This window comes from Rhodofomes roseus, assembly GCF_022264815.1.
Source record: "Rhodofomes roseus strain CIRM-BRFM 1785 chromosome Unknown C8Q71scaffold_24, whole genome shotgun sequence".
Classification (NCBI taxonomy): domain Eukaryota; kingdom Fungi; phylum Basidiomycota; class Agaricomycetes; order Polyporales; family Fomitopsidaceae; genus Rhodofomes; species Rhodofomes roseus.
Genome location: NW_025952980.1, coordinates 340,291 through 359,768, shown reverse-complemented (window position 1 = coordinate 359,768; position 19,478 = coordinate 340,291). Strand labels below are relative to the sequence as shown.

The following is a 19,478-nucleotide window of genomic DNA, read 5'->3' as shown; positions in this document are numbered from 1 at the left end:
AGGGCGTGGGCTGATTTCATGTGGGACGACATCATCTGTCGTTTCGGCTGCTTACCAGTTGCGAACTGTGATGGCGGGCCGGAGTTCAAAGGTGCAGTGCGAATACTCCTCGAGGAGCATAATGTGGCAGTTATCCTTAGTACGCCGTACCACCCGCAAGGGAATGGCATAGCGGAACGGGACGGGCAGACGATCAAACGAGCGGTACTCCGAGTGAGCGGCGACAAGCCTCATCATTGGCCGCGACACCTGCCTGCAGCTCTGTTGGCGGTTCGGACGACGGTTTCGCGTGCTACGGGGTTCACTCCGTACTTCCTGCTATACGGCAAGCATTGCCTGTTCCCTTTTGACCTTACTGATCGTACTTGGTACAGACTCGCGTGGGACGAGGTCAAAACGACCGAGGACTTGATCGCAATTCGGATTCAGCAGATCGAACGGCGCGACGCGGTGCTGGGCGAAGCAACAGAGCAGCTCCGCAAGAGCCGTCAGCGCGCAGTCGACGACTTCATGCGCAAGCACGCGACGCAGATTGTGGACGGCGTATACGAGCCGGGCACTTGGGTCCTCGTTCACGAGACTTGGCTCGACGCGCAGCACGGCAACAAGGGCGCGCTACGGTGGGCAGGGCCCTATGTCGTGCATGAGCGGTATCCCTCTGGTTCCTATTGCATTCGCGAGCTTGATGGCACTGTGCTGAAAGAGCATGTGGCGGCTAGTCGCTTACGTCTTTTCTTTTACAGGGCTGACCGTCAGGTCATGATGACGCTGCTTTCGCTCGAACCCGCCGACGACCCGCGTCTCGAAGACGTTCCATACAGTCTCTGGAGGACGAGCTGCGCGACGTTAGGCCAAGCGTTGGCGTCGGACACGAAGGAGTACCCGTCGGGCGCGTGGAACGTGATCGATACGGCGAGGTGGGACAACTACGACGACGTACGCGAGATGACGAACACCAAAGAAATCCTCGACCTCGTCAAGCAGTACTACACGCCTTGGTACTAGGACGGTCTTGAGGTCAAGACAGAAGTCACCCCCTCTTGTGGAGGAGAAAACCGGCTTAGGTCCGGAACGACGCTCTGCGTCTACTATAGAAGTCATCACTCTTATTCTTGCGCTCACCGTTTCTATTGCTACGACTTATACATTCTCGGACAGACACTCATACGATATTCCCCAAACTTACTGTACTCCAATCGACTCTACCGACGCGTCTGCGACGAACCGGAAGGCGGACATGGAGGACCCACAGTAGGGCGAAGGCGGGCGTCGTCGAGCAGAGTGCCGCACCTGTTGGGGGCCAGGTCGCGAACGCCAATAGCACCGCTCCGTCGCTGTCAGCCCCGTACCGAGATACTGGTCCGCCGTTGAAGCCGGAAGGGAAATCAACGCACGTCGACACCCGGGCGGGTGCTCCCATACGGTACTTTCCTAATATGGTATCATTCCTTCCCAATGTGTCAACGAACGATCGCTCTTCACTAGTCACGTTTCTGTTCGAACTTGCTACGCTTTCATCTGTGACGCTTTGCTCCACCTTAGGTTTTTATCTCTCTCGAGTGCCTCGGTCTGCTTCGGTCTCGTGCTGTATTTGTAGAGGGCTGTGTCGCCCGCTCTGGGATCGTATCGTACCCCTCTCGCTTCTCCCCTCTCGCTCACGCGTACTGCAAGGTTCGGCACGGACGAGCGACTCGACGTCGCGCGTGCACCTCAAGTCGAGTCAGTTGAGTAGTTGAGATTGATAAGTAATTGTTTGTATCCGCGCGGCCCCACTACTTCCTACAGATCATCGCTCGCCATCCAGTCACTAACCCGAACACCAAACACTGACTCATCTGAACACCTGCACCCGGAGCCGTCAGTACGCGTGTCGATATCACGCGCGCGCTTTCTCTCCCACACCGTGCGAGCTGCGCACCTCGCGTTGGTAGCGTAGCGAATGGCTCAGGGGAGAGCGCGGCGTGGGTGGCAGCGACCGGGCTCGGTTCCTCCGCGTGGGCGTGCACATTGGCCCGACATGCGTTGGTGATCCAAGCCGAACGCGACGTGCAACCTGCACCGACGCAATTATGTGCCGTCGATTGGCCAGAACAGCAAGTGGAAGTGCTGTAGACCGACGTCTTGCTCAACAGCGAGGACACAGTATATAACCGTCGAAGCATCTGCAGCCCGATGGCGCAGACGAGCGGAGGAACGGCACAAGGCCGGCAATGCGGAGCCTACAGCGTTGACACGTTAGGTGCGGCGAACAAACGGCGTGGGCCGTGAACGCATACTTCTGGTGCACGAGCGTACATCGTATGAAATTGCGAGCTTAGGTGCAGCCTCCGATTGCCGCAGCGCTGCAACAAAGGCGTGACGCAGTACCGACAGACGGATGTCCATCTGCTCGACAGCGCGGGAAGTACTCCGTGGCGAATACCCAAGAGAGGTCCCAGAGCGATATCGCATACGCACGGAGCGCCTGAACTGCGTCCGTCGTGTGGCTAGACGGAGCTTCGCTGGGCGCAGCTCCCCAATCGAGTTCGTTGTGGGGATTGGACGTGTCGGAGGTCGTGGAATGCACGGAGGGGCGACTGAAAGGGCACGAACAAGAAATGAGTCGTGTCCCAAAGGGGTGCGTGTATGCGACCAAACCGTCTAGGAAGATCTGATGTGGCCGCGCCGCGAGAAAAATTGTTGGGCGATAGTCGCGACCATGAGCAAGAACTCACAGAATTCTTGCTTGGAGTAGCGGGGGCTCCTTACGTGTCCTGCAGTGTCGACTGGGCCGTGACTGTGTCAAGACACATCCATGCGAGATTAGGGAGGGCACGCCTGCGACGAGGCGGAGCACGCCTGCGTGATGGAAGAGGTACCGACGGGCGAGACAGGTGAGCAACGGGCATTGGGCGTGTGGCGTACTGACGGAGGCGGAGTGCGGTGTCCTCGGGGGTGCCGCCCAGTCGAGCAGCGCGAACGCGAGGGGCTCCAGCGCGGGAGGCGGCACCCGCAAACGCGCACGGCGAAGGTGTGCGCCCGCTTGTTCGAGTTCGCCGAGCGCGCAGCTGTAGGACGGCTCGTACTGCTTGAACATGAGCACCCGCATGAAGTCATGCAGAGCGGCGGTGCTGCCTGTCGTCGCGCGCGGCATGTGAGGCAGCACTGGGCGAGAAGCAAGGGCTCGTCGCAGAGGCAGGCGCGCAATGACTTCGATGAGGTCTTGTAGCAGAGCGGGCGGGGCATTGCTAGATCAGGGAAATCGACGTCTTGGTTCTTTGTGTAAGGCACGATGTGATGTTGAGTACACGTACCTAGGCCTGCGCAGATCCTTGGCCGAAATACAACTCTGTCGACCACTCCTTCCTCCGGCATATGGATGGACTCTGCCCACTGCTCTGAATATAAGACGAGCTCTACAGTATCACAGAGACACGTCCGGTGATCAAACTTACCTCTCCCAGATGGCACTGCTAAGAGAGCCACATAGGACGTCGAGCGCGTCGATCTGCGAAGACCGGTCAATCAGCAGGGCATCGCTCGCCTGGCCCTGGGGTCAGCATTTGCTGCGTGCGAGTGTCAGTTTCGAGCCAGCGTAGTACAGTAACAAGGCCATCTCACCGGGAGCGTGATGCCTTGCTAGACACTCGGCGGATCGACCCCAGTGGAAAGAGCAGGGCGAGGGGCATGGCAGAGGCTAGGAATGCGGTCTTGGTGATCCATTGCAGCGCGCGTAGGGTACTAGTGGAATGGTGTGGCCTAGTGTATCCGGCTTTGTGGCTGCAGAGTATGGGATGGAGGACTAGGCGGTCGTGCGCGAGGACGAGAGGAAGATGACACGCGCCGCACGTGACGGGCACGTTCGCCGACGCGTCACCTGCAAGCCTTCGACGTCGTCGTTCCCCTCAGCGCCGCATCCGTTCGCACTTAGTACTGCTACGCCCGTCACTGCCGTCATTCGGTACAGGAACCCTAACCTCTCACTTCCGCTCCTCCCGATCCCCGACGGTCTCTGTCTACTTGTCCCCAGACTCTCCCGGCTTCGTGTCCTGCTCCTACGTTCCCCATCGTCTTGTACTCCCGGTGAAAATCATCTGGGCAATACTCGCATACAAATGGACACTTCAATCGCACATCAGGTGGTCCGCATCGAGAAGAAAATAACGCGTGGTACATTCAGTCAATAACACCGCGCCATGAGCTACACACGTAGTATCGCCCGGGTCGCACAACGGAACAGGCTGCTGCGACCAGGACACGCGCTACGCGTCAAGCAGCTGCCCGCTCAATAGTCGCGTCAAGTAGTACCGCGTCGATGATGGCGCCCTTCCGCCAGGCATCCAGACAGAGAAGACGAGAGGGCTCCGAGTCGGCACATGAGAGGCCCGTGAGAGTGCGCGCGGGAGGCGGCGATGACGGAGGGACGATGCTGTGAGTGCGGTATGTTTGTATGCGATTAAGCTGCTGACTGGCAACTTACCTGTGTACGTGCTGGTGTAGCGGTGGTAGAAGCGTGCCCATCGGCCTTGCGCGAGGTACGAGCATTAAGCTATTTCAAGGGTAGCATACAAACCTGTGCGGGTTTTGTCTAGTGACAGGGATGTCATTTAAGAAGGGTTAATTATAGTTCATTAGTGAACCTAATCAGGATTAAAATGAGTTCCTTAAGAACTATGATTAGGTATTCATTCTGTTAATCATGGGCTTAGGGTGGTATGATTACCTCCATTAATCCATGTTGGCATGAAACCATATTATGATCCCAAATGAAGGCACTAGCCCTGACACAAAGGGCTAATTCTCTGCAAATCCCAGTCAATTTACACTGAATCATGGCATAATCCCAGTCATGATCATGCTTAACCAATTCATGACTCTTAATCCTAAGATAATCCCATTATTTGGATATCATAATCATGGCATAACCTCAGTGTTGATCCTGCTGAAATGGGCATAATCATGACATATGTACAATCCTAAACATTCATTATCAAGCCCTAACCTCAGAGCTAATCTATGGCAGGCATCATGAATGTAATCATTAATTCAATGCTAATCCTGGCTGCTGATCCTGATATATTGATGTCAGATTAGTGCTGATTAGCCAGATAATCTGCAGAACAAATCACAGTGATCAGATCAATTAAAAAAATGTTGTGCAGAAGCCAGGACTGAACCAGCGACTTTTTGAAGCATTACATAATCACCTTATTGGGCAAAGAAGCATACACTATAACCACTGCACCATACTGTCTTGTTATGTCTGAGATGTTATTGATCTATGTCATGTTCTTCGATTGCTGGACTTAGACACATTTCTAGTGCCCTCCCATGATGCAGTCTACATGATGCAGTCTAATCCTGATCAACCTGAGATTAGCAACCAATCAATCCTCACTAACCCATGAGGATTTGCAAAGATTTATTTCCAATATAATCTGCTGTTTCAATGATGATTTCAATGTGCTGTACTTGGTACTTTTAATCATGATTCAGTAATGTGGAACCCTAATCCTGTTTGTACACTGCAGATTAGCAGTAAGTTAATCAGATTGAAGACTATCTAATCCCACCTCTAATCTGGACTTGATCTGTTCACAGTCTTACGTGGCAAAGAAGCATTACCTCAGGATTAATCTCTGCAAATCCTCATGGGTTAGTGAGGATTGATTGGTTGCTAATCTCAGGTTGATCAGGATTAGACTGCATCATGGGAGGGCACTAGAAATGTGTCTAAGTCCAGCAATCGAAGAACATGACATAGATCAATAACATCTCAGACATAACAAGACAGTATGGTGCAGTGGTTATAGTGTATGCTTCTTTGCCCAATAAGGTGATTATGTAATGCTTCAAAAAGTCGCTGGTTCAGTCCTGGCTTCTGCACAACATTTTTTTAATTGATCTGATCACTGTGATTTGTTCTGCAGATTATCTGGCTAATCAGCACTAATCTGACATCAATATATCAGGATCAGCAGCCAGGATTAGCATTGAATTAATGATTACATTCATGATGCCTGCCATAGATTAGCTCTGAGGTTAGGGCTTGATAATGAATGTTTAGGATTGTACATATGTCATGATTATGCCCATTTCAGCAGGATCAACACTGAGGTTATGCCATGATTATGATATCCAAATAATGGGATTATCTTAGGATTAAGAGTCATGAATTGGTTAAGCATGATCATGACTGGGATTATGCCATGATTCAGTGTAAATTGACTGGGATTTGCAGAGAATTAGCCCTTTGTGTCAGGGCTAGTGCCTTCATTTGGGATCATAATATGGTTTCATGCCAACATGGATTAATGGAGGTAATCATACCACCCTAAGCCCATGATTAACAGAATGAATACCTAATCATAGTTCTTAAGGAACTCATTTTAATCCTGATTAGGTTCACTAATGAACTATAATTAACCCTTCTTAAATGACGAAGACGCTAGTGAATGCGGCGTCACAGATTGTAACGGACATCGCGAACTATGTTCAGAGCTAGAACTATTACTGTCGCCTATATTCCCCTCGATTATTGCAGCGTGTTCGACTGAAAGTTGTGTGCTGCTTTGGGGTGCGTAATCCTAACAACAGTTCGGAGCAGACGTACGCGAGGCGGTTTCGTACTACTGAATACTACTGGACGAACTAGTACACAACTCGATAATGGGCAGCAACACACCGGTCGCGGAAGCTCCAGGCAATCCGGTCAGCGAACACAATCATATCGTAGAACACACACAGTGAGCCCGTTTGCACCAAGATCTCTGAGACCATAACTAAGTAGAGTCATCACGAGCAGCTGTAACGAGCACAAGACTAAACGAAATACCAGCCCATCGCAGTCCAAGATATTGTTCGTGCACCGAGGCCTCCGTCTATCATCGACCAAGGGTCGTCAAAGATCGCCCCACACCGGCCGCCTGCGGTGAACGTCAGCATGCGGCGACGATGGTCTATCCAGCAACTCACGACGTACACGTCAACAACCACCGTCCCCCATCCTCCGAATCAGCCACTGTTCCGACTCTGCCTGCCCAGCTCCTGGTGCGACGCGGACGGCTGCGCAGGTACGTCGCCTGGTGCACCTCCTCCCTCTAGACTCGAATGCGCGTCGCTGCCCTGGCGAATATCCGCGTACTCGATCGCACATGCGAGTCCGCCCAGACGACCTTCGTCCGCAGACGTGCCCGCCTCTGCTACCGCGCGTGCAACATCGGATTCGAAGTCTTGTGCGTGCGGTTTCGTGTCCTCTAGTGGATCGATCGACTCGGTTTGGGCGGCATCCGGCCCTTGCGGCGACTCGGATTCATCAAGCGTCGTAACGGTCGCTGGCGTGGCCCCACTGACGGCTGGCGGTGCGGTGTCCGTCGCACGGGGCACATCTGATGCCGCGGTCGAGCCGGCTCCTACGGCCTGCATTTCGATGTCGGGCCCCTGCGCCGTGGATCCCTCGAGTGCATGCACTGTGTCAATGCTAGAGCAAGCTAGTCAGCGGCGATCGAGTGCAGTGCGAGATTAACTGCTTACAGGTTCTGTGTAATAGATCGCTTCTGGCTGTCTGTTCGTGGCTCCGGTGGGTCCCGGGCCCGCTCGTGGCCAGCTTCCGATGTAGGCTCTGAATCAGTCGCCTCCGAGGAGTCGACGCTTCGATCGTCTTCGCTCTGGGGCTCATCTGGAGCGCATTCGAGCCATTCTTCCCTGTTGCAAGTGTCAGTGTATCCTGACATTCTGAGCGTCGAAGATGACTGACAAGTCTGTCGTGTCTATCCCGGTGTATTCTAGGCGCTCTTGTGCCCACCACGCGTAGCTTGTCAAGCGAACATTGAACCCTTGGACTGTCCCTGACGGCGTCCATACGTAGCATTCGAGCAACCATTGGAGTCGCCGCGCGATGCAATTTGTGGACATCATGGCGTTCCGGCGAATCTCGGCTGTACTCAAGGAATCGTAGATGCCTCTGTCGGTCATGCGATCCAACACCCAATCGAGTCTGTATGTCGCAGCGGGAGGAAGGGCCTGTATAGCGTCTCTCAGTTCCTTGCGGCGGAGGGTAGCCAAGTGCTCGTCGAATCGGTGGGCCATGTCAGCCAGGTAAGCTCCCCTCGACGGCTCGGCTGGCAATTTGTGCTCGTTCATGACGGACAACAGGCATATAGCCAGAACGGTTGTTGTGATTTGAATGGTGGATACAGGGTCACAGTGTGCGTATACCGCCGTGAGTACGGTCTGCACGCACTCCCAGTCTATGCCAAACTTGAGCTTACACCAGTTGTGACTGAAGTGGATGGTGGACTTACCTTGAACGTCGCGCAGACGATACAGCTCGGTATGTGGAGCACACTCAAACTGTCTGATCTTCTGCATATCACCTGGACGTAAGTACCAAACGTCCTCCGCGAGGGAATCGATTGTGATGTAGACATTCTGTATAACCTCCAAGGTGGCTTGTCGTTGTTTCGTGGACAGTCGACCATCACGTAAAAGCTGAAACAGAGACATGCAGGCCTCGTGTCCATCGGCGAGAGGCATAGCGCGGATCAATCCGGCCAATATGCGGTTCGAGTGCAAATGGAGGGCCCGAGTGTCGTCGTCGAGTGCTAATACTATGTGCGTTCGAATGAACGTTTCCAGTGCCGTGCGACCTATCCAGGCGATATTAGTGCTGACGGAGTTGCCATGCTGCAACGAATTACCTGATTCTGAAGAAGAGGGCTCGGACGCTCTTGACTGTGAATACTGTTGATTTGACAAGATTGCGAGCAAGGCTTCACCCATTGCCGTCTCATACTCGATTGCGTGGGCCGTCACGGGTTGATCGGGCTGCTGGGAGACAGCAGTTCCTCTCTCTACGCCGTCCGACCCGTTCAAATACCGAAATAGCAACCTACGCATGTTGATTCCGTCAGCAACAGGCACGGCGGGGATAAATGTAATGAATGTGCGACAGATTGGGTTCAAGTGGGGAGGATCGTAGCCAAGTTCTTTCTGTGCTCGAGTAAACGTCTCCGCCACCATGCGACCTATCAAGGCGGTAGCGGTGCTGCCCAAATCGTCGGAAAGCAATTGATCACCAGGTGCTGAATGAGAGGACCGTGAAAGCTGTCGTTTTGACAAGGTGGCGGCAACGGTTTCGCCGATCTCGGTCACGTTCTTGATTGCTCGGGTGATAGGCATCGCTCGCACGCAGGTTGCCATCGCGCGAAGGACGTCTGTGTCCTGTGCGATGGTATAGATGTCCGAAAACAGGGACTTTTCCTTTTCTTCGTTGTGGTCAATCCTGCGACTCAGGCACAACTGCTCGTGCGCCAGCCAGCCAGATGCCTTCAAGAGCTCTTGTAGATTGTGTGAGGGTTCTTCCGAGAGCACCTCTAGTGACATAGTTAGTCCATCACTATCACAACCTCGGTCTTGTTTGTGTAACTCACCATGAAGATGCTTGAGACCATGCCAAGGGCGGTCCCAGAAGATGTATCTCAGGACGACTCCCAAATCATTCTCTTGTACAACATCTCGCCACCAGTGAATTCGGCGTCGTACATCTCGCTGGCACCAGCTGATGACAGAGTGGAGTTTGGATCTGAAAGAGCGCCACCATCGCCGGTCCCATTTGAAGACAGTAGCTGGGGATAGGAGGAGACGGAGCAACTGCCAACTGTGCCACCGCACACGTCTGCAGGCCTCGCAAATCCACCATGCTTGAGGTGACTTGTAGGGGCTGTATTCGACCAGTGCTGGCAGACAGGAGGTCACGACGAGAAAGAGGAACAGAATGCAAATCATGACCGTGCTCAGGACGGCGATGTCAGGCCCGAGCACCCATAGGTAGCCCACAAGTCCGATGAGGAATAAGACAAGTGCCACCTGTAACATGCAGGGAAGGAGGCTGACGATGAACTCCACCTGCCAGGTGTTAAGGGCGTCCCGACGGAGCTGCCAGGTCTTAACCTTCTGCTGTGAAGTTCGCAGTCCAGATTGCTCGGCGTGGAAGTTAAGCCATTGGTTGACAGCCAGAGCAACCGACGCCGCGCCGAGGCTGAAGACCAGAGCAGCGAACCAAAGCGTAGCGATCCATCGGGGTGCAGGGGGTGCACAAGGGAAGAGGGACGAGTCGGAGCAGCTCGCGGGCGTGACAACGGGGCTGCTAGACACATTACCGAGCTGCATAGATAGTATGCGCTCGAGGATGGCGGTGTTGAAGTCAGGCGGTGGCAGCAGGACGGCGTAATACTGACCAACGAAGGCAGTGAGGACGGCGGAGAACAGACCCGCCTACATGATTGAAGCACATGAGCATAAGTCGTGACATTGACGAGAACATGAACACAACTTACAAAGACGAGAAGCGTACTGATTTCGTTCCTCCATCGTTCTATACGCTCCTTTTCATAGGCCCATACCTCTTTCGCTAGTACCGGCCACGCGTCTTCTTCCTTTTGCGGGTCCCACGGTTTCATGTACTTCTCAAATACAGTCTCCATTTCTGACAGCGTTATCGAGTGTTCCGCCGACTCAGATGAATGCTTCGTTCCACTGGCACCCGGCCGCTCATTCGAACCCTTCCAATGCATGTCAGACCTTGACATACAGTTGTATAATCACTGCTCATGCTCACCTCATTTGGGGCTGCCGGCATGGCGACATGAGGCGACGAGGAGGCCTCCGCAGTACCCGCGCCGACCGGGTTGGATACCTGCGTATACAGGTAAATGATCCTGTATGCCCTTTAACATCGCATCGACTCACTGATGGTACGGAGCCATTGCCTTCGCTAGAGCTCGTTGCACCGAGAGGGGTGTTTGGCGATGCCGTCGCATGACCATCGGGGATGGGTGTCGAATTGTTCTCTCCGACACCTTGGTTTGGTGGGATAGTAGACGAACGCCCCGATAGTTCCTGTCCAGTCCGCGCATACAATCAGCCTCCCTGCTGTACTAGTGATAATCATGGTGCGCACCTCCAGTGGGTCCATGACGCCGTCTGACCGTGATCAGTCTAGTGGAGAGAGGGGGAAACGGGCGGAGAGATCGAGAAGATGGGGTAGGCCGTGAGCGCGAGAGGGCGGAGCAGGTTGAGAGATACATATCGGACCCGGACGCACAACCGCACGTAGCTCAGGGCGGGGAAGATCTGTCCACAGAAGCACAACGAGAACGTGGATGCACGTTGACGACGCGAGGACGTATGCCACCGAGTCCGGGCCAGTGGTGTTCAACGGACGGAAACAGCGCTGAGTGTCGAATCGGCAACGTCCCGAAGCTCGCAGATTGACATGGGAGGGAAGGCATATACCATTGATTGCGAGATAACATCGTGACGCCGGTACGTATAATCTGGTTCCGGCAGCAACGTTGTACCTACAGAAAAGCCCTAATTGGACCAAGGCGTACGGAAGCCTATGCGTGGTCACTTCGTCAACGCGCAACAATCACTGAGGGGCTGCATGCGTACCATAATTGCCCGAGCCCGCTGGAGTCGTCTAATTCAGCGGCAGTAAGTAGAACGTCCCCGTCGAGACAGGGATATAGAAGCTGCCAGGCGCGTCATATGTACGTTAAGCTCGCAGGCGTTTAAGGGGCCATCATGTATCCACAAGGAGGTGCATTAGTCGGCTGGTACCCGTATTGGGGCCTAGCGCGATAGCACTGAGTTCGACCGTACGTGAGCAGGAATTCGGCACTGTGTAGAGAGCCACAAACAATAAGGTTCGTGACAGAGCTTCGGTGGCCAAAGCCTCGAGGGTGTGGTCCATAGGTCGTGTCAAGGGTCCACTTCTGAGTACTGAGTCCGTGAGTAGGGCAGATACAATGAGCGGCTACCACTGGCCACCAGAATTCCGCGCTGACTTCATGAACCTGTGCGAGACCTCGAAATAGGCGAGACAGCGGATTCGTGTATCCTATGTAGGCAGCGTGTTCAGATAGAATGCACGTACTCACCACGAGGCAGATCAAGGCCTGTCGCCCGGTGGCCCGGGTAAGGTCTGGGAGGTCGAAATCCGTGACGGTCTCGGCAGAGGCCCAGAGAGAGTCGAAGCAAGTTTTGCATACCATATTTAGGCCTTTGGAGGGCCTGCTGTTGTACTGAGAGTATGTGCGAGGAGGCGCGCCTCGCGCCACACGCCTCTCCCACATCGCGTCGCGTGACGACCTCTTGTCCCCGGCTTGGAATCAGGACGAGCGCGAGGGCCGACGCTCGAATGCGAAGAAAGGATATTGGATGACGTCGGAGGGCTGACAACGTGCGACCCAGTCCATACACGAACACGACCGCCAGGCAGCTCAAGCACTAGATCTAGAGCGACTCCTCAGCATACGACGAAGATGTCTCCGCATCTTCCACCCATTCGGACGTCGGTACGCCCCTCGGTCCGCACACACAAACCTATACTCCGGTGCACGGCCGCGACACTTGCGCGAATTCAATCGCCCCCACTAACTGCTCCGCTCAAGGCGGTACTTGGCGTGACGCCGGCCGGGATTGATGGGTAGTCAGACATCCAGATATGTGGTGCCCGAAAGCGTGCGCGCAGGGCGTTCCGCGTTCCGTCAGAATCCAAGCTGCTTATATGAGCTGTGCGCCTCGCGTCAATAGCGCAGTGAGCGGCTCGCGGGGGAGCGCAGCGTGGAGGGCGACGACCGTGCCCGTTTCCACCGCGTGTGCGCGCACGTTGAATACTATACACCGACGCTGACGTGAATCCAATGCACATCGCGCGCCACTGAAATTGCGTGCCATCGAGCGACGAGAACAACGTGATGAGTGTCGTAGATCGACGTGTTGCTCGAGAGCGAGTACGCAGGATACGCCAGCTCAAGCACCTGCACCTTGTGAGGGAGGCTTTGTGGTTTCTGAAGCGTTCGGATGTTAGGATGCGACGAAGTAACAGTAACGGTGTGGGCAGCGGACGCTCACTTTTGGAGCGTGGGCTTGCAGCGCTTTAGACCATGCGAACCTCTTCAGTTCCGGCCCCGATTGCGCAGCGCTGCAACGAAGGCGTGACGCAGTACCGAGGAGGGCGAGTTCGACAGACGGAGGGCGCATTCGACAGACGGAGGGCGCATTCGACAGACGGAGGGCGCATTCGACAGACGGATCTCGAGCAGCTCGACGACGCGACACTCTTGCGAAAGGTGCTTGAAGTACTCCGTGACCGAATGCCGACTATACGTCAGACGGTGATACCACAACGGCTGAACGGTGTTCGCCGCGCGACGAGACGGAGATCCGCCGGGCGTAGCACCCCAGTCGGGATCGTTGAAAAGATGGCCGTGTCGGAGGTCGTGGAATGCGTGGAGGAACGATCGAAGATGCGCGAACGAGAAGAAACGAGCCGTGTCCGGAAGGGGCGCCTCTATCAGAGTGTATGCGACCAAGGCAACTAGGAGGTTCTGATGCAGATAGACGACCTGGTAAGAGGTAGTCGCGATCGACTGAGACCATGAGCCATAACTCACTGAGCTTCTTGTCCGGAATACGGTGTCTCGCAGCGCCATTTAGACCGTGACTGCATCGAGACGCAACCACTCGAGACTGGGGGAGGGTGCCCACGATGAGGCGGAGGACGCCTGCGTGACGGAAGTGGCACCGATAGAGGAACAAGCGGGTGACGGGCATGAAGTGTGTGAGGTTGCTGATGAACGTGCAGTGCGGCGCCCTCGCGGGTGCCGCCCAGTCAAGCAGCACGAACACGAGGTGCTGAGGTGGTCCAGCTCAGGGATGCGGCACCCGGGCACATGCATGGCGGAGATGTAGCTCGAGTCCTCGTGTTCGTCGAACGCAGAACTGTAAGATCGCCCGCGCTGCTTGAGCATGAGCAGGCGCATGAGGTCTATCGTGGCGGGCGGCATACGAGGCAGGACTGAGCGAGCAGCACGGGCTCGTCGCAGAGGCAGGTGCGCAATGAGCTTGGTGTACTCTTGTAGCAGCGCGGGCGAGGCATTAGTCTGAATCAAAGCAATCGATGTGTTGGTACTTTGGAGGAGGTACAACTTTGAGCACACGCACCTGGCACAGATGGCTGGCCAATGTTCCCTTCCTTCGTCATCCTGAAGGGCTCTGGCCACCGGCATGAGCCTAAGAGAAGGGTTTAGGAAGACATATCCGGTGATAAGACGTACACTTCTCAGATGGAACTGCCAGTGGAACTCAATACCATGTCAACCGCGTCGATCTGTGAAGACCGGTCAATCCTTAGGTGATGACATCGCGCGCCTGGCCCTGGGATCAGCATCCGGTGCGCGCAACTGTCAGTGTCCAGCGAGCGTCGTACAGCCTTCAGGATATCCCACCAGGAGCGGGATGCCATGCATCGACGGATGTTTGGCTGGACACTCGGTACAAGTGGAACGAGCAGGGTGAGGAGAACAGAGCCTAGGAAGGCGATCTTGGCGTGTCGTCGCAGAGGGGCATAGGACACGAGTGGGATGATGTACCCCGTCTACGGCTATGGGAGTGCAGAGTATGGCATGGTATGTATGCAGAGGAGGAGGCGGTCGTGCGTGAGGAGGAGGAGAAGATGACGCGCTCCGGCGATGGCGCGCTCTGCTGCACGTGATGGGCGCGATCACCGACTCTTCTGAGTCGGATGAGGTCGCGCAAGGCCGCGTCTTTCCTGTTCGTCGTCGTTCCCATCGGTGCTCAAGCTGACTGCTATGCCTCGTCAGGCTCGAGCGACTTCGTTCGGTTTACAGGAACCCTAACCTCTCCGTCCCGCTCCTCCCGATCGCCGACGGCCGACTGTCCGTCCGACTATCCGGTTCAGTTCTGTCCTCCTCCCCACACAGCGATTCTCTGGCACCTATGACGCGACATGTACACATACATAGAGAACTCTGGACGTTGTTGGCCTCCCCGAATGGATGCGCTGCCGGATTTACAGGCGAGGTCACCTGCGGTCATTGCTCTCACAGTCCGCCGCACAATAGACCGACGTCCCTGTATGTCCGTCCGCTCACAATACCACTTGAGACCTGGTATATCCAGGACTTGGCCGCGTCGACCAGGAGGTGAGCTTCTACACTTGGGCTTGGCTGACCTTTCCCGCCTCTTACGCCGTGCCCCGGAATACGCCTATGCGACGAATGTGGCAGGATGTGGCATAGACAGAGGGAAGAATGAGTGACAGGCACAAAGTATATGAGGTAGGTGATAACGACACAGTGTGGTGCCCCCGAGACGGGAGGTGCTCCAGCGCTGCGAGGCGACACCCAGAAATGCGCACGGCGAAGGTGTACGCGCGCGTGGGTGAGTTCGCCGAGTACATAGCTTAACGATCATCCATGCTGATTGAGCATGAACAGAGATGGCGAGTGGCACGAGGCTCGTCGCAGAAGCAGGCGTGAAATGAGCTTGATGGCAAGTGTAGCAGGGCGAGCGAAGAGTCGCTAGATCAGAGTGGTCGAAGCATCAGAGCTTTGGAGGAGAAGCGATGTAGAGTAGTATACGCACCTGGCATAGATAGCTGGCCGAAATACAACTCTGTCAACCCTTTCTCCGATAGCTTGAAGGTCTCCGGACACTGTTCTGAGGATAAGACAAGGTTTTCGTCATTTGGTGATCAAACGCACCTTCCGCACATGGCAAGATCGCAAATATCGTCGTCGGAAGCGTCGAAGGACAGAGTGATTTTTACCCCTGACTGGAAAATTGAATAGCGGGAGGCAGCGGCAGGAAGCCCGTCGAAAACGTCACGGGAGAGAATGGAGTGGAAAGCCTGAGAAGTGGATCCCGGAGTACTATACGCCCGCTTGAATGTCTTCTCTATTGTCGTCGCGTCGAACAGTGGCTCGGAATTGTCCAAATGAATCTCGATGCTGAGCCGTTCCAGCTGTGAGCTTGTGATGTTAGATAGCACTGCATCGAATATCTTCTGAATCGTCCGTAGTCTCGGGGTATTGCAGACAATGGTTATCCACACAATTTGCAGTGACGTGTTTGCTGTGAGTTGCGGGATAACCTCTGATTACTCAGCAATGAGTACCAAAACGACCACTGGAGAGAGAAAGCATCACGTCACCTGCTTTGACATTCCAGTCAAAATACTTCAGCGTAGGACCACAAAGGTCCAGAACATGGGTGAGGCGCAAGAGAAATTCCGCAGATGGTTCAAAGTTGAGAACAAATTTGAGGTGCTCCAGCGTGCTGCATGCATGATGGGTGGACAGAAGTCCCAACACCTGTAGAGCAATTGGCTCGGTCATCTCCTCGTCAAAAGCAAGCTTTGATAGTGGGCGTGCATGTGTGTCTCCCATGGACAGTAGGTCCATTTCGAGAGCATGTTTGACCCTCAACTCCTGCAATCGGGGGAAGTGATCCAGATATTGCGGGAGGCGCGACACCAAAGGGAAGAATGATACACCCATTTCGAGCCGGCGGATAGATGAATACACAGTGCATGTATCTAGCACTTCCGCACCAGAAATCGGTTTGCCCCGGTAGGAAGAGAGTGTAATCTTCTCGAGTTTCTTGTGACGTGCAGGGATATGAGAGGGAACAGGTCCTGGGTTTTGCAGTATGACATCGTGAAGCGCAAACTCTTTGAGATTCAGTAGTGCGTCGATTATTCGGCGTAGATCCCTTCTGGTGCGAAATGAGCAGCCACGAAGAGTAAGGGCTGTGATGCTGCAGTATTTTGACAGGCATTTGTCGAAGGAATCATGCGGATTGGTGGTCGTCCAGTCAACGCCACGAAGTGTTAGTTCGGACACGTTCCGTAAGAAGCTTCCAGGAACGAGTATCGGCCAGATGTGCGCGAACGGCTCGCGAGCATTGTCATAAATATCCAAGACCGCAAAGTCTTTGTTAAAAGCCGTGTTCCGGGTAGACAACAGCCTGTTCGCGTAGCTGCGCAAGTCCGCTTGGGTCCGCAACTTCAGGTCTTGATTTGGCCTCTCGAGCAGGCGGCGTGCAGCATGGTACCAAGCACAGCATACGCTCATGCAACTGACGAGCACCAGCGGGGAATCGCGGTGAAACTCGCAAATGCGCTCGACCAGCTCGTGTGGGAGCCGCGGATAGGTGTCGCTGCGACAACGGCGAGATAAGTATGACTCACAGGATCGAAGCTGAGAGATGTCATACCTCGAATACGTGGATGCTTTGAAGTGAATGTCGACCCGAGCCCGAACGCTGGGGAGTCTGGGGTCATAGTGTACATATTGCCCGGCCCAGATTTCTGACTCGTCGGATTCCGACTTGTCCGATGCCTCGACGTCCGAGTCCGATCCCGCTGTCTCAAGGACTTGCGCATCGCCCTCTGGCAGCATCTCGTCGTCCGTTGGGGAGGTTTCAATCTTGGCCATCCTGCTATGCACCATCGTCATCAAGCAGCACCCGGCCCATTTTAGATGTACGCACCCGAGACAAGGGTCCCCGTGTGAGATTTTCACCGTGCGATTCCTCCCGGCGTAGGAGTCCCGTCTCTATATTCTCTATTGGACGCGTCCTGATCAGTGTGTTGCCGTAAAACGCGCTGGTACAGAACTCTACCAGTCGAGCAGGCCAGTTGGGTTTCGGATGCGTGCGTGAAGTGGATGTGAGCCAGCCTTAAAGCGCGCGCATAGCCTGACATGGACCTGATCAATACGGTGTACTGTGAGCCGCAGATGCCATTGACATCAGGATCAATCAACTTGACTCACCCTCTGGTAGAAGGTCAAGCTTTCAGACGAGAGCAGACGAAACTTTCTCAGTCAGAGCTGAGGAGGAGGGCGCAGGGAGGGCGTGGCTAACCATCGATGGGTGCCACTGGCAGCCAATGTTATATGCGGTTTCATTCTGTGTCCTTGGGGCGGTTGTCCTAGGAGCTTATTGCCTCGCGGCCAACCATCTGCTGTGAACCGAAGCTCAGACCGCACAGGACACCGAGTGACGTGCACAGCTCACAAGGCACGGCCGCGGGCACATGGCCAATACACTGACTTGAAATGGCCTGCACGTTCTCGTGTCTGGAAGATCCGAGTTGTCAAAAGGCTCGACTTCACTTGCGGCTGGGCCACACTCAGTCTGTCGGAGATAGATCGAGTAAATAAGTATGCTGAACACAAATACAGCGCGCGTACCCGGGCCCAAAGGCTTCCAATCCTATGGAGCAATGAGAACACAAATACAACGCATTCTAATCGATGACACGCTAGTTGGGTCACTTATCGGACGGATCCTGCGGCTAGGATGCGCACGTTCGAATCCACGCGGGTGCAAAGCTCAAGGCACTGCTGGATGAACGAAACAAGCAGAGTACCCACCTCCGTATATCCTCACATCGACAGCGCGGCGGTTCAAGGCATCCTCAGTGTCAGAATACTCACTTCTGTTTCCTATGAGCTCACCGACGGTCTACTCTCCTGCGGCTCGTGCTGTAAATAGCCCTCAAACGCCGTGCCTAAATATGTATGTTGAGTCTCTCGACGGCGCAACAGTCCTGCCAAAGATGATCGAGGCGATCCGTGACGAATGCTGAGGGTAGTACGTGCGGGAGTGACACAGCGCTGGCCACCTTCATGGCATTTCCCAAGCGACGAGACGGGGTTCCAGCAGGTGTACTGCCCAGTCAAGATCATTGACGCGTCTGAGATTTGGGAATGCGCAGAGGAACGACTGGAGGGGCGCAAACGAAGGGAGCTGAACCGCACCGAGGACGAGCATGCTTAAACGCGTATACGCGACCAAGACGTTGAGAAGGCCCCGGCGCAGGTGCTCAGGGAGACGAGCTGACGAGTGATAGTCGTGGTAGGCAGGGCCCGAGAGCCATATAATGTTGATAGCCTCTGGTTCGGGGTCGCGGGAGCTCCTCTGTACATCGTCCAGATCCCGCTGCGCTGACTGGGAAGTGATGGTGTAGAAACAGAGCAACTGTAGACCGGGAAAAGCAATCACGATGAACCGCCGCGCCATGTACGCGATACCGATAGAGGAACAGGCGGGTGACGGATGAAGACGTAAGGTAGCCGACGAACGGGGAGGGGTTCCCTCGGGGATGCTGACCAGCCTAAATGCGCGGACGCAAGGTGATCCAGCGCCGGGAGGCGACTGCCGGGTACGTACTACGCACAGAGAACGTACGCGCATACAGCGTGCCTACGCGCTCGAGGAGCTCGAGCGCGCTGAGCGCACAGTTGTAGGATTGCCGGACATGAGCCGCATACGAAGTCATTCGCAGAGCTGGGGTGCCGCCTGTCGTTGCACGCTGGGCAAGGTCCACGCCGGGATACGAGGGAGCACCGGGCGACCGGGTACAGTACGCGAGGAGCTGGACGTGGAAGGGCGGGCGACGCATCGCTAGATCTCAGACTAGGTACTCGACACGCTTCGGCTTTGGAGGAAGATTAATGTGGATTGAACGCACCTGGAACAGATGGGTGACCGAAATGTGGTCCTGTTACCCGACCTTTCCTCTAGCATCCTGCAGGCTCGGTCTTGAACGATATGTGAGACGACCCTCGTGACTTAATGCACAGTTGTCATGTACATCGGCCAATAGAGCTGTATACCGCGTC

At 54.9% G+C, this 19,478-nt stretch overlaps 5 protein-coding genes across 5 annotated transcripts; all 5 read right to left on the bottom strand.

Annotated features, from left to right (window-relative positions):
- Positions 1 to 1,772: 1,772 nt before the first annotated feature.
- Positions 1,773 to 3,668, bottom strand: C8Q71DRAFT_726672 (uncharacterized protein; the record flags this gene model as incomplete). The annotated part of the gene is made up of 8 exons (XM_047921788.1): positions 1,773 to 1,843; positions 1,919 to 2,053; positions 2,458 to 2,576; positions 2,715 to 2,838; positions 2,905 to 3,114; positions 3,294 to 3,377; positions 3,435 to 3,487; positions 3,601 to 3,668. The coding sequence occupies 8 exons, from the start codon at positions 3,666 to 3,668 to the stop codon at positions 1,773 to 1,775; spliced, it is 864 nt and encodes a 287-aa protein (XP_047774906.1).
- A 3,156-nt stretch (positions 3,669 to 6,824) lies between these two features.
- Positions 6,825 to 7,893, bottom strand: C8Q71DRAFT_780482 (uncharacterized protein; the record flags this gene model as incomplete). The annotated part of the gene is made up of 3 exons (XM_047924847.1): positions 6,825 to 7,459; positions 7,513 to 7,683; positions 7,736 to 7,893. The coding sequence occupies 3 exons, from the start codon at positions 7,891 to 7,893 to the stop codon at positions 6,994 to 6,996; spliced, it is 795 nt and encodes a 264-aa protein (XP_047774905.1). The 3' UTR covers positions 6,825 to 6,993.
- A 1,725-nt stretch (positions 7,894 to 9,618) lies between these two features.
- Positions 9,619 to 10,439, bottom strand: C8Q71DRAFT_714885 (uncharacterized protein; the record flags this gene model as incomplete). Its single annotated transcript, XM_047921005.1, has 2 exons — positions 9,619 to 10,254; positions 10,317 to 10,439. Coding segments are annotated over 2 exons (759 nt in total), but the record flags the coding sequence as incomplete, so codon positions are not given.
- Positions 10,440 to 15,344: 4,905 nt separating this feature from the next.
- Positions 15,345 to 17,470, bottom strand: C8Q71DRAFT_285918 (uncharacterized protein). Its single transcript, XM_047917538.1, has 6 exons — positions 17,341 to 17,470; positions 17,065 to 17,286; positions 16,001 to 17,007; positions 15,552 to 15,942; positions 15,433 to 15,502; positions 15,345 to 15,368 (listed from the first exon to the last, which is right to left on the bottom strand). The coding sequence occupies exons 2-5, from the start codon at positions 17,283 to 17,285 to the stop codon at positions 15,466 to 15,468; spliced, it is 1,656 nt and encodes a 551-aa protein (XP_047774903.1). The 5' UTR covers position 17,286; positions 17,341 to 17,470; the 3' UTR covers positions 15,345 to 15,368; positions 15,433 to 15,465.
- A 922-nt stretch (positions 17,471 to 18,392) lies between these two features.
- Positions 18,393 to 19,284, bottom strand: C8Q71DRAFT_285904 (uncharacterized protein). Its single transcript, XM_047917537.1, has one exon. The coding sequence runs from the start codon at positions 19,048 to 19,050 to the stop codon at positions 18,481 to 18,483; it is 570 nt and encodes a 189-aa protein (XP_047774902.1). The 5' UTR covers positions 19,051 to 19,284; the 3' UTR covers positions 18,393 to 18,480.
- Positions 19,285 to 19,478: the final 194 nt, after the last annotated feature.

Bases quoted from the DNA above. Each gene is read 5' to 3' on its own strand.
- C8Q71DRAFT_285918 (XM_047917538.1), bottom strand. From the start codon at position 17,285: ATGGCCAAGATTGAAACCTCCCCAACGGACGACGAGATGCTGCCAGAG. The intron at 15,943-16,000 runs GTGACGTGATGC...CTGAGTAATCAG, and splicing joins TGACTGGAATGTCAAAGCAG to AGGTTATCCCGCAACTCACA. The intron at 15,503-15,551 runs GTGCGTTTGATC...TCCTCAGAACAG, and splicing joins GATCTTGCCATGTGCGGAAG to TGTCCGGAGACCTTCAAGCT.
- C8Q71DRAFT_285904 (XM_047917537.1), bottom strand. From the start codon at position 19,050: ATGCGCGTACGTTCTCTGTGCGTAGTACGTACCCGGCAGTCGCCTCCC.